This window comes from Petromyzon marinus, chromosome 30 (genome assembly GCF_048934315.1).
Source record: "Petromyzon marinus isolate PM22_M1 ecotype Great Lakes invasive population chromosome 30, UKy_Petmar_22M1.pri1.0, whole genome shotgun sequence".
NCBI lineage: Eukaryota > Metazoa > Chordata > Hyperoartia > Petromyzontiformes > Petromyzontidae > Petromyzon > Petromyzon marinus.
In genome coordinates this window covers 1,907,761-1,921,417 of record NC_133696.1, presented here as the reverse complement: position 1 = coordinate 1,921,417, position 13,657 = coordinate 1,907,761, and the positions used below count along the sequence as shown (strand labels likewise).

Here is a 13,657-nt window from a genome sequence, read left to right as displayed (position 1 = left end):
GCCCTACCTCCTATCTTCCATTACTATTGTTATTATCATCATCATCATCAACTATGATCAATCCACTGCTGGATGAAAGCCTCTCAAACCCGCCATCATCTCTTGGTCCATCGGTGTAACAATCCACCCAACACTTGCACACGAGCTGATTTAATCATTGCTCCATTCTAGCGGCGGATAACCTCTCAGACATGTTTCTGGTTGTGTTGCCTGTCGGCGATTAATCTTGCTTTTACTGTTCTTGATGACAACAATAAAAATTCGCAACAGAACTTTACCGTCCTTGATGGCGATGATGAAAATAAAAATGATTGACGGTGATTAACTGTGACAAAAAAATAACAGAAATTTTTTTATTTAAATACAATGGCTTTTTTGTAGCAAGAAAAGCAATGGTGGCAGTGAGGTCATGTGACTAGGTGCATATAATGGCAGAGCGCCCGTTATTTCTGCACTGGCGGCTACCGCTATGGAAAGTCGCGACCAGTCCAGAATATCTACACCTAACGGGTGCCAACAATTATGAAAATACAATGTTATCTGATGATGATGATGGCGACAATGACAATCGGTTTGACCTAAGGCAGGGCTGGGGAACCTTTCCACACTGAGGGCCAAATCGGACTTTCAAACACCGTTGGCAGGACATACATTGCCTGTGTGTACAGAACTACTTGTAAGACAACAGGTGACGAAGCATGCAAAAGATAGCAACATATTGTTGCTTGGTCAAAAATATTTCCCTCAAATATCCGATAAGTGCAACTAAGATGCTTGCAGTGATGGATAAATATCTTTTGTGGACTGTTTAGAAATGGCAGGCCTCAGGTGACCATGAGCCATATAAAATGTAGTAACGGATCGTATCGAGCCAGAGGTTGGTAATTTAACTTAGCACGTAGATTTCCGCATCATATAATTTTGGATAGGGCTACGTAAAAGATCTGGTCAAAATTTGTGTTGTGTGACCCTCTACCATCTGACATAGCCAAACAAATGTACTTATCATGTGTATAAGCATTACGCAAAGCAATTATTCGAGTTTCAGCTCACCAGTGAGTTGAACAATTATCACAAATAAATTTAGCACGTAGGTATCAATTCTTCGATTTAAATCTGACTTCCTGGATCTTATCCTGAATATGCTTAACAAAATCCCAAGCAAAACCTCGAATCTAAATGGTAAAATTCCGGTGCAGGGTCTCACGAGAGAAACTTGTCCAAATTATGACGTGGCCTAAGCTAAATATAAAATTCGAATCCTCAAATTATCACTCACCGACAGCGGCAGGCTGTCTCTGGTTGACTCAGCCATGGCTTCCCCTGGGATCTTGCACGACACCCACGTGGGGCCCACGGTCACATCCCCGCACTTCCACTTGTCCACCATCAGCGTCACTTGGTACAACTGCACCAGCTTTGCAAGCGCCTCGCTCTGCAAGTGCAGCAGGCACACACAAACGCACGCAGACGGAGCACGTGAGCATACTGGGTTCAGTGCTCGACAGATTTCCGCTGGGTTTCGAATGAAAAGCAGAAATAACGCAACGTATTCAAAAATATTATGTACATCATTATTATTATCTTAAAGTATGAAAACTAGGGACAGGACTCGTCGAAGTAACAATCCACCCAGTGCCTGCACAGGAGCTAATTCACCGCTCTATCCCCTCGGTAAACATTCGCTTGAGTGCGATCCCTCCCTTGGCTGCCACCCGGTAATTCGTCTCTATCCAGCGCCCATCACCGTTGGCTGTCGACGTGTCCTGTCCAAGCTCACATACTTCTCTTAACAGTCAAAACGATATCTACATATATATTTCACCCGTTTCTTCTCGAATACACGCGTTCCCGTTTGACCACTAGTAGAAATAAAGCATACATGAAAGACCGAGTGGAATTAATTAACGCACTCCATTAATTTTTGATTTAAAGCTTTCGTGACTGCAGTAATTCATATTCTTAGTTTTTTCGGTAAAGTCACGTTGAAGAGAAACAACAAAATAACAAAATATATATAAAACAATTGTTTTAAACAACAAAATAACAAAATATATATAAAACAATTGTTTTATATATATTTTGTTATTTTGTTAAACAACAATTGTTTTATATATATTTTGTTATTTTGTTGTTAAACAACAAAATAACAAAATATATATAAAACAATTGTTTTATATATATTTTGTTATTTTGTTGTTTCTCTTCAACGTGACTTTACCGAAAAAACTAAGAATATGCACTCCATTAATGTTTAGCGCCGATCTCTAGGCTACGTACACCCAGCCACCCGGAGTACTAAGATCGAGGGTCACATAACGGTGATGTTGATCTGGGAGCCGGAGGTGGTGATCACGGTGGGGTTGGCGATGGGCAGCATGAAGAAGGGCGGCTTCTTGAGGTAGTTCATGCTGAACCTGCCCACATTGATTCCGTCGAACTTGAAGGTGAGCTGCGCGATGCCTGGGCCCTGTGCAGGCTCAGGAGCCAGGCACAACATCTCCAAGCCATGTTCCATCACCACACAGTCCTACGGAGGAAACCACCAGTTCCACATACCAGAGCTAGTATCAATACAAATAACAACGTACAGTCCATCGTCAATTTCCTTCTGGAGGAAGGCCCCCCCCAATGCCGTATTGGAAAAATAAGTTTGTTATATGCCAATAATGTGTACTTTTATAATTCTCAGCACGTAGAACATACACAGTGAGGGAAAAAGAGTATTTGATCCCCTGCTGATTTTGTACGTTTGCCCACTGACAAAGAAATGATCAGTCTGTAATTTTAATGGTAGGTTTATTTGAACAGTGAGAGACAGAATAACAACAAAAAAATCCAGAAAAACGCATGTCAAAAATGTTATAAATTGATTTGCATTAATGAGGGAAATAAGTATTTGACCCCTCTGCAAAACATGACTTAGTACTTGGTGGCAAAACCCTTGTTGGCAATCACAGAGGTCAGACGTTTCTTGTAGTTGGCCACCAGGTTTGCAGATCTTCTCCAAGTCATTAAGGTTTCGAGGCTGACGTTTGGCAACTCGAACCTTCAGCTCCCTCCACAGAGTTTCTATCTGATTAAGGTCTGGAGACTGGCTAGGCCACTCCAGGACCTTAATGTCCTTCTTCTTGAGCCACTCCTTTGTTGCCTTGGCCATGTGTTTTGGCTCATTATCATGTTGGAATACCCATCCACGACCCATTTTCAATGCCCTGGCTGAGGGAAGGAGGTTCTCACCCAAGATTTGACGTTACATGGCCCCGTCCATCGTCCCTTTGATGCGGTGAAGTTGTCCTGTTCCTTTAGCAGAAAAACACCCCCAAAGCATAATGTTTCCACCTCCATGTTTGACGGTGGGGATGGTGTTCTTGGGGTCATAGGCAGCATTCCTCCTCCTCCAAACACGGCGAGTTGAGTTGATGCCGAAGAGCTCCATTTTGGTCTCATCTGACCACAACACTTTCACCCAGTTGTCCTCTGAATCATTCAGATGTTCACTGGCAAACTTCAGACGGGCATGTATATGTGCTTTCTTGAGCAGGGGGACCTTGCGGGCGCTGCAGGTTTTCAGTCCTTCACGCCGTAGTGTGTTACCAATTGTTTTCTTGGTGACTATGGTCCCAGCTGCCTTGAGATATTTGACAAGATCCTCCCGTGTAGTTCTGGGCTGATTCCTCACCGTTCTCATGATCATTGCAACTCCACGAGGTGAGATCTTGCATGGAGCCCCAGGCTGAGGGAGATTGAAATTCTTTTGTGTTTCTTCCATTTGCGAATAATCGCACCAACTGTTGTCACCTTCTCATCAAGCTGCTTGGCAATGGTCTTATAACCCATTCCAGCCTTGTGTAGGTCTACAATCTTGTCCCTGACATCCTTGGAGAGCTCTTTGGTCTTGGCCATGGTGGAGAGTTTGGAATTGATTGCTTCTGTGGACAGGTGCCTTTCATACAGGTAACAAGCTGAGATTAGGAGCACTCCCTTTAAGAGTGTGCTCCTAATCTCAGCTCGTTACCTGTATAAAAGACACCTGGGAGCCAGAAATCATTCTGATTAAGAGGGGGTTAAATACTTATTTCCCTCATTAAAATGCAAATCAATTTATAACATTTTTGACATGCGTTTTTCTGGGTTTTTTTTGTTGTTATTCTGTCTCTCACTGTTCAAATAAACCTACCATTAAAATTATAGACTGATGATTTCTTTGTCAGTGGGCAAACGTACAAAATCAGCAGGGGATCAAATCCTTTTTTCCCTCACTGTAGGTCAGTGGTAACGAGGTTGGGACAATCAGCTCGCCACACTTGAGAGAACACGGTTTCATGACGGGTGGCTGCAAACCACGATTCGAACCCAGAAAATCTTAGCGGGTGATGGCAGATCGAGAGTCCCCGTGGCCCCCGAGGTACCCGCCCACCTCCCCACTGTGGCGCCCGGCAGGCTCCAGCTACCTTGGAGCTCCCCGTTGAGCTCGACTCCTGGATGACTATCTGGGGGTGGAGCACCGAGTCGAGATTTGAGCCGAACACGTTGACGTGGCAGTCCCCGCTGCTGCACACGAGGGAGGCACAAACATTCGACGGAAACGGATTTCCGCTCGTAAAAAGGAGGGAAGAAAAATGTAGCACAAGCGATTTCAACGCACGTTTGTCTTTGGATGAATTTCTTTATGCATGTGTGTGTGTTCAACTTCTTTCGCACCGTACATAGGCAACCGTGCTAATCGGAGGTGTGGGAGGACAGCAAACTCGGAGGTGCCAGGGAAGGACAACAAAAATTTGTAATAATGTTACATTCCAGGTTGTACAGAATGTGATGCCACACGGGTGTACGATATGTGACGTCGTGAGATGACGTCACACGGAACGACGCCATCAGCACTGCTTTTTTATCGCCACATTTTTTTCTACAATCCTTTGATGTACTTTCCCGACAGTAAATATCTAACAACAAAATAACTTTACACTAGAACATGTATTTGCGATGGGTTATGTTCACAAGATACATTGTGACTGCCTTGGATAGTCGCAGGGCAGAATATAAATAACAAAATAATTAAGCGGTCAAGCCAAGTCACGTGTGAGAGAGAGTCCTTTTCCTTTTTCCTCGACCAGGAATCTCTCACCCAATGAAGCTGCTGCTGGGATGGATGCTGGAGATGTTGGGGTCCGGGCGGTATTGGAACGCTTGGGTGGGGGACATGGAGTTATCGATCTTCCAGAAGACGGGAAGTTCTTCCAGCGCGGTGTGCTTGGGAGTAGTGCACACGATCGTCGTTTCTGTAAAGCTGTCGCACAAAGACAAAGATTCCCCCGTGAAGCCTTAACGTAATTTTGGGGCAGGTGTTGTTAGCGAGCACCCATCAAGGCTGGCACGATACACGGGACGGAGGGTGGCCAGCACCACGCCCGACCGCGTTTGTCTCCCCAGTGGCGATGTTTACACACCGCACCAGGTACTCATTTGAGGCTGAGTCGACTTAGGGGAGGCACCATGACCGGTTCAGATAAATGTCACTGGTGTTGGCCGTGAGCAGGAATTGAACTCGGGTCACCAGTGCTTGCCACACATGAATCAGAATACCTTGCTGATCTCGGCAAGGAGTATAAACCATCACGTGAATTCCGGTCATCCTCGCAGCAGTGGCTTTTGGCTGGCCATCGAACAAAGATGGTCACAGAATCGCGCGCATTCAGATGTGGTTCTGCGGCCGTTTGGAACGCTCTTCCTTAAGATATTAGTAAGCCACTGGAGCTATGCACTTTTAAATCTAGACTTTGAGGCCTGTATATTTGGAGTTTGCATGTCTCTCTCCCAGTGGTCGTGTGGATTTTTTCTCTCCGGGTCTTCCGGGTTTTCTCTCCACCTTTAGAATCAACACGCGTTCAGAGTATTAGGCTGCTATATATTTCCACGTGATAATAAGCCACGTCGTTGAGCTATCATTTGTGGTAGCCAGGTCGCTTCTGAAAGGGAGCGACATAGCTCAAGTGGCCCTTATCTGGTAAGATAAAAAAAACATTGTTTAGCAATAAAAATTCGCGGCCGTACCTGACAACGAGGCAGGGCTTGTCTCCGACTCGGACCTGCCGATCGGAGCCGGCGGAGAGGTGTTTCCCCTCCAGCGTGAGCAGAGTCATCCCGGAAAGCGGGCCGAACGCGGGCGAGATCTTTGTCACCTCTGGTACCTGCGTCCCTCCGCAGCGACACGCACACGGCCGCTGGTCACAACTTGGAAGGCGGTGGCCGCAACAGCACTGGCGGGGGAGTTTCCAGCTGTGAGGGGGAATTGAACTCGGGTGACCGAGTTCGTAGCGCAGTGTGCTAACCGCCGCACTCTCGCGCTCCACACACTTAGATAAATGTCCCCCGTATTGCCTTTTAACGGACTGTATGGGCAATTGCCATTCGCGAGCACCAATGAAGGCTGATACCGCGCATGGGGGAGGGGGTAGGGGATGGTCAGCATCATGGATGGCCAGACACACGTTTAAGGCTGAGTCAACCTAGGAGAGGCCCAGAACCGGTTTAAATATTCTTCATACACACACGCACGTGCGAGCACACACACGCACGCACGCGCGTAAGCACACACACGCACGCGCTCAGCGCACCGGGTAACTCACCACAAATTCAAATCCCTCCACGAGGGTGGAGCCCCCGCTGGGGGTGGTCACGTTCACTTGCACGACGCGGCCGAGTTTCTCCCGACTGCTCGTCGGCTCCAGGACACACACGAGGCTGTTGGCAATGACACACGTGCTCACCACAGCTCCAAGCGAAACGTCGCATTTCACAGATTAATTAATCTGGTCGTGAGGATTGTCCTTCAACTTTCGGGCGAGCTGAATCGATAATTACTGTACACACGAAACGTGATTTTGTTTTTCTACGTCAAATGGTTGGGGGTGGGAGGGGTTCATGTCAAGAATTTGGGTCAGACCATTATGTGGCTTAATGCTAAATCAATTATTAATCTGTATATACATATGCACGATAACACACGCAAATATTTCCCATTTAAACTTGTTATTAGGCTCTATTTTCCAGTGGGCCACGTACCAAAACTGCTGGTGGGCCATTTGACGTCACGTGTTATGATATCACATGAGGGAAAAAAGCATTTGATCCCCTGCTGATTTTGTACGTTTGCCCACTGATAAAGAAATGATCAGTCTATAATTTTAATGATAGGTTTATTTGAACAGTGAGAGACAGAATAACAACAAAAAAACCCAGAAAAACGCATGTCAAAAATGTTATAAATTGATTTGCATTTTAATGAGTGAAATAACTATTTGACCCCCTCTCAATCAGAAAGATTTCTGGCTCCCTGCAGTTGTCTTTTATACAGGTAACGAGCTGAGTTTAGGAGCACACTCTTAAAGGGAGTGCTCCTAATCTCAGCTTGTTACCTGTATAAAAGACACCTGTCCACAGAAGCAATCAATCAGATTCCAAACTCTCCACCATGGCCAAGACCAAAGAGCTCTCCAAGGATGTCAGGGACAAGATTGTAGACCTACACAAGGCTGGAATGGGCTACAAGACCATTGACAAGCAGCTTGGTGAGAAGGTGACAACAGTTGGTGCGATTATTCGCAAATCGAAGAAACACAAAAGAACTGTCAATCTCCCTCGGCCTCGGGCTCCATGCAAGATCTCACCTCGTGGAGTTGCAATGATCATGAGAACGGTCAGGAATCAGCCCAGAACTACACGGGAGGATCTTGTCAATGATCTCAAGGCAGCTGGGACCATAGTCACCAAGAAAACAATTGGTAACACACTACGCCGTGAAGGACTGAAATCCTGCAGCGCCCGCAAGGTCCCCCTGCTCAAGAAAGCACATATACATGCCCGTCTGAAGTTAGCCAATGAACATCTGAATGATTCAGAGGACAACTGGGTGAAAGTGTTGTGGTCAGACGAGACCAAAATGGAGCTCTTTGGCATCAACTCAACTCGCGGTGTTTGGAGAAGGAGGAATGCTGCCTATGACCCCAAGAACACCATCCCCACCGTGAAACATGGAGGTGGAAACATTATGCTTTGGGGGTGTTTTTCTGCTAAGGGGACAGGACAACTTCACCGCATCAAAGGGACGATGGACGGGGCCATGTACCGTCAAATCTTGGGTGAGAACCTCCTTCCCTCAACCAGGGCATTTAAAATGGGTCGTGGATGGGTATTCCAGCATGCCAATGACCCAAAACACACGGCCAAGGCAACAAAGGAGTGGCTCAAGAAGAAGCACATTAAGGTCCTGGAGTGGCCTAGCCAGTCTCCAGACCTTAATCCCATAGAAAATCTGTGGAGGAAGCTGAAGGTTCGAGTTGCCAAACGTCAGCCTCGAAACCTTAATGACTTGGAAAAGATCTGCAAAGAGGAGTGGGATAAAATCCATCTTGAGATGTGTGCAAACCTGGTGGCCAACTACAAGAAACGTCTGACCTCTGTGATTGCCAACAAGTACTAAGTCCTGTTTTGCAGAGGGGTCAAATACTTATTTCCCTTATTAAAATGCAAATCAATTCATGATATTTTTGACATGCGTTTTTCTGGATTTTTTTGTTGTTATTCTGTCTCTCACTGTTCAAATAAACCTACCATTAAAATTATAGACTGATCATTTCTTTGTCAGTAGGCAAATGTACAAAAAAAATCAGCAGGGGATCAAATACTTTTTTCCCTTACTGCATGTGACCACCAATCTGTACCTCTTGTATCCAGGCCTTTCCTCTCTTGTTCCTCTCACATTCATTTAAATAAGCGTCACCTGCGCTGTATCCCACAACTCTCTCAATTCAACCTCTCGTTCGCCTCCGCTTCATCTCACTAATCCGTCTTCTCTCCGAGCGCCACCGCGAGTTCATCGGACCTCTACACGTCGATGATTGTGCGTTGTTAGGCAACAAGGAATCACGGAGTGCACCGGCCTGCGCAAAACCAACCGGTCTGATGGCCGCGAGACGCCCGACTGAGTTTGGACGTGTCAGACCGATGCCCATCGACACGCCGCCTCATGCCGCCCTCGAACTTCTGCGTCGCGCAAGACCTGGAGCTACTGGAAATGGCTCCCAGGTCCACCCAGACACAAGTGACTGTGGCAGGTCAAAATAAATCCTGGGGCCTTGATGAAAGGCCCTTGGACAACTACGGCGAGTCGGTCGATGTTGAGGAGGGCGCCACGACTCCGCTTGTCAAGCATATCAGCAAGCGAGTCTGTGAGTGAGTCTGCCACCGAGTCTGCCAGCGAACCTGCCACCGAGTCTGCCACTGAGCCAGCCAGCGAGCCTGCCACTGAGTCTGCCGCCGAGTCTGCCAGCGAGCCTGCCACCGAGTCTGCCAGCGAACCTGCCACCGAGTCTGCCAGCGAGCCTGCCACCGAGCTTGCCAACGAGTCTGCCACTGAGTCTGCCACCAAGTTTGTGAGCGTGTCTGCGAGTGAGTCTTCAGTCGTGGCTCCGTGTCCCCTCGCGTACAGTGTGTTGTTGCTGTTTTGACGATCGAGGATGCAGTCCACTGCTCCGACAGTGACGGAGGTCTTCTCCTGGCGCCTGCTCGCGACGTAGTCCGTGATCTCCAGCAGGTGCTTCCCGCACAGCGTGAGCCGTGTGCCTCCTGACACCGGCGCTGACGTCGGAAAGAACTGCGGGAAAAATCCCCGCGGGGCAAAAAATTCCACCTTTGAAAACGTTGTTTGTGTGTGAACGCCCGATTTCAAAGCATCGTCACGCTTACAAAAGTGCGGGCCATGCCCATCTTCACTTGCGACGCCGAGCTGGTTGATGATATTACACATTCCAATGGCAAGGGCGAGTTACTCCATGAGACAGTGACTGTTGACTTCACGCTAAATGCTAAACTGCATGTACAGATGATGAGTAAAGTTGACCCCTGGGCAGGATGTGGACTGACACACATATCTGATAGCGAGTTAAGTCAAAATCATATTTTAAATTCTCAAGAGATAGACTTTAGCAAAATTAAGTGCATATTCAGATTTTAAATAAAAAATAAATTGGAACATGCACTTGATTTTGCTAAATTCAAGCTCTGAGAATTAAAAATACGAGTTTGACTCAAGTGACGAACGATGATTTCTCAGCCTCCCACCGTGTGGACAGCAGATCATGGATGGGTTCTCAGAAGCAGTTCTGCAACGTCTGCTTCCGCAGGCCATCCTCCAATGCAGGGGGTGCTGCACTGCTGCGCCGACAGTTCCGAATGCAATCTCCGCCTCACGTCGCCACGCCGATCGCAGGCTCGCGACCCCCTCTCACCTGGGAGACGGCCGGCGGGCAGGAGTCCAGGCTCCAGCGCCCCGCGCATTCGTAGCTCCGCGAGCACGTCCCCGTGTTGCACCAGCCGCAGTGCGCGAAGCGAGGCGCGAGGATGCACGCGTCGCACGCCAGCAGGTGGGCGCACCCCACGCCCTCTGGCGGTATCCGTGTCACCTGCGTGCGTCACGCACGGGAGGGGGGCCGGCGGCGGCGGCGGCGGCGGCCTGCGTTTGAAAAGGCGCGAAGTCGCCACGGCCCATGGGCTCGATGTAACCGGAGGTGGAAGGCGCTGGGCGAGCGGCGGGGGGTTCAGATCCCAGGAGCGACTGGGAGTGGTGCGCGGCAAATAACCGCACCCAAGTTAATGGGATTGTGACTCGGAAGACACTTGTAGACAACAGCAGTGACGAATATTTGAGAGCGCTCCGGGGCCTCACCAATGATGATTTAGCCTCAAATGAGTGACTGGTGCGGTGTGTAAACGTTGCCAATGGAGAGACAAAGGCGGCTGGGCGTAGTCCTGGTCACGTGACTGCTGCGTGTATCGTGTCAGCCTTCATAGGTTGCAATGCCAATAAGGGCTATCGTTGTCTTTGTGTTCTCGTGCGTGTGTGTGTGCATTTATGATCAATGCCCTGGCATGAGCGGAGCTTTGAGGTACCATGGTATTTAAGTACTAAATAAATGCAAGCGCTCATAAGCAATCACAAGAAACTGTGAGAACACTGTCTAATGCTCCCATGTTGGAATTTAATTATTTCACCAAAAATATGAGGTCACATTTTAATATTGTCTTTTTTTACCACTTCAACCACACCATCACCGACCAGCTTGATCACTCCCAACCAGATCTATGTATCCGTGAAAATGGGTCACATTTTAATATTGTCTTTTTTACCACTTCAACCACACCATCACCGACCAGCTTGGTCACTCCCAACCAGATCTATGTATCCGTGAAAATGGGTCAGAATTTTCCGGGATATTGGTGTAATCTGATATACATATATATTTCCTTATCGGCGCCATGCACACCTATTAGAGAGGATGTGGGTAATATTGAATTAAAATGCCATTACTGGATGTCCATTAAAATGTTGGCCAACTAACAGCAGCACACGATAACATGTCAGTTTGAGACACCATCATCGTCATGGTCAACGTCAAAATAAAAATAAACCTCTCCCAATTTTGACCACTCAAGCTGTGTATTTTGCCAATGGTTTTATCTTGGAAAAATGGCCGGAAAATATTGCCAAAAAGTCTCAAGACCCCCCCCCCCAGTGTACTCCACGTGCATTCAAAAGTCAAAAAATGTCAAATAGGTTTCCCGTTCAATTGAGCATGAGCAAGTGCTCGTTTCCGGTGTATAGAACTGAGCTAGTGGTGAACATTCCACATCCATATGGTGGGGGTGAGTTGTTGGACAGATCAACCTTTTTATCGACCCTGCAGTGATGATGATGATGGGCTGAGTTGACTGCTGATCAGGATTAAAAAATACAAGCTTCCAATGTGAGCTCTAAACTCTACTGCTGCTCCAGCTGGCTGGTACATTGTATTATTATAATAAGTGATGATATCATAACATCTAGCCTATGACCAAATCACCTGGAATTTTCCCCATCTCATCATCATACCTAGATACCCAAGTAGGATTGAGCCTGCACAGTGCTTGAATGGGCGGTCAACATGTATGACAGTTGTAATAGGCTGTGAGGCTACATGGCGGGCAGCAAGTTCCATAGTTGCACTGCACTTCTATGTACCCACGTCTATGCTAACCAGTTTTGGTGAGTTATGGTAAAATAACCTGCGTGACCTGCATTGTGCTCAGAGGCCTTCATCAGCAGTGGATTGACAAAGGCCTGTTCATATACGCACCTTAATCAAGAGCGCCCCAGATTGGAAATGCGGGCGACATTCGAACTACCGTGGGCCTACATTTATATCCAGTTTTTTATTGTGACATTTTTTTGTACGTTCATTTTCTTGTGGGGGTGTGTGAGGCGGAGGGTGGTGGAATTTGGTTTCTGGAACCAGAGGCAGGGGGCACTTCCCACGAGGTTGAGGTGGGGTAGCGGGGAGGAGGAGGAGGAAGGGAGGGAAGCGGGAGGGTGGAGGGAGTGAAACACAGTAATCAAGCCGTGGCACCCGGGGGGAATTCCCCAAACACAATGCGGCCCCCGCAGCATCACAGACGCGTTGGCTCTGGGGCTTACGGTAATCCATTTACATCATATTGGGCAATAAGTTCACGTGAGTTGTCTACCTGAAACAACGGTGGTGTGAGTGCTCCGACGGGATTTAGCTCCTGCTGCCTGGAATTGAGATCCAGCGTGACAGTGCAGTATTTCCCCCTCAAACTGAACTCCTCGTGAGGCACCGCGGTACGTCTGTCCCGAGGTGACCAATTTACCTTCGTTAAAATACAAATGAGCTACACCACAGCGCATGCCTGATGATGGCTAAAAGTGTCCCACGTCGCACGCCAAACACGCGTACACAAAGACAGGGTCACCATCCTAATCTGAATCGGTGCCCTCCACACCATGTCACATGTGTTTAGTTAGCATCAGGTGCGTCAACAAGGGTGTAGCGACTTCGTTTGTATTCAGACAGAGGCAATTTGGTAAACTTGAGAAGACTCACTGTGGCGGGGTCGATAACCAAGGTAGTTTGGAATGCTTCGTTCCAGAGCAACAGTACCGAACCAGTCCTGGTTTGGCTTTCCACATCACAGCCAGTCTTATCCCCTTCACGTGCCACGTTGAGTTGTTTACGTGAATTGGTCGATGCAGATAGACCTACCGTTAATTTGTAAACGTGTAGCTAGGTGGCGGTTCAAGCTACCAATGCGGAACACATACAGTTGGCTTTACAGATCATGCAGCCAATCAGAGCGATGCACAGCGGTCAAAATAACCACGGGTAATGGCCGTCCTATCATTGTAAAAAAAAAGCACTTACCGTTCAAATAGGCTATAAATGATATAATGCGAATGCAATTGTGGCAGTGGATTGCATTGCTTGCTAATGGCTTCTTTATGGAGCAAATATGAGGGAGGACAAGCGAAGCATGTTCCAACAAATGATAATCAAGCGTCTATTTTTCCGTGCACAAAAAGACAAGGGATTACAATCATACTTCTGGTGGCCCCGAGACTCATTTTACTGGTAGAGGTTCACTCTGTTGATGAGTCATTTTGTCACACAGCAAAGCCACCGTGACAGCCAATCCTGCCACCCCTGGTGCCGAGATCATGTTACAATGACTCATTTGTCACCATCATCGTGGACACACCAACTATTTTCCTGGCCACATTTTTTTTGCCCAAATGGAGTCTTGACAATAAACACAAAGTCTA

The 13,657-nt window shown here is 47.5% G+C and overlaps 1 protein-coding gene across 1 annotated transcript in view; it reads right to left on the bottom strand.

Annotated features, from left to right (window-relative positions):
• The window catches only part of LOC116947434 (hepatocyte growth factor receptor-like), a 48,690-nt gene that overhangs the window by 14,262 nt on the left and 20,771 nt on the right, over positions 1–13,657 (bottom strand). The window contains exons 6-13 of the mRNA XM_076070584.1: positions 10,290–10,463; positions 9,489–9,655; positions 6,630–6,744; positions 6,055–6,191; positions 5,129–5,290; positions 4,455–4,554; positions 2,321–2,530; positions 1,280–1,435 (exon numbers count right to left, since the gene is read on the bottom strand). Of these exons, the coding sequence (XP_075926699.1) occupies positions 1,280–1,435; positions 2,321–2,530; positions 4,455–4,554; positions 5,129–5,290; positions 6,055–6,191; positions 6,630–6,744; positions 9,489–9,655; positions 10,290–10,463 (1,221 nt within the window). The remainder of the gene's footprint in view (positions 1–1,279; positions 1,436–2,320; positions 2,531–4,454; positions 4,555–5,128; positions 5,291–6,054; positions 6,192–6,629; positions 6,745–9,488; positions 9,656–10,289; positions 10,464–13,657) is intronic.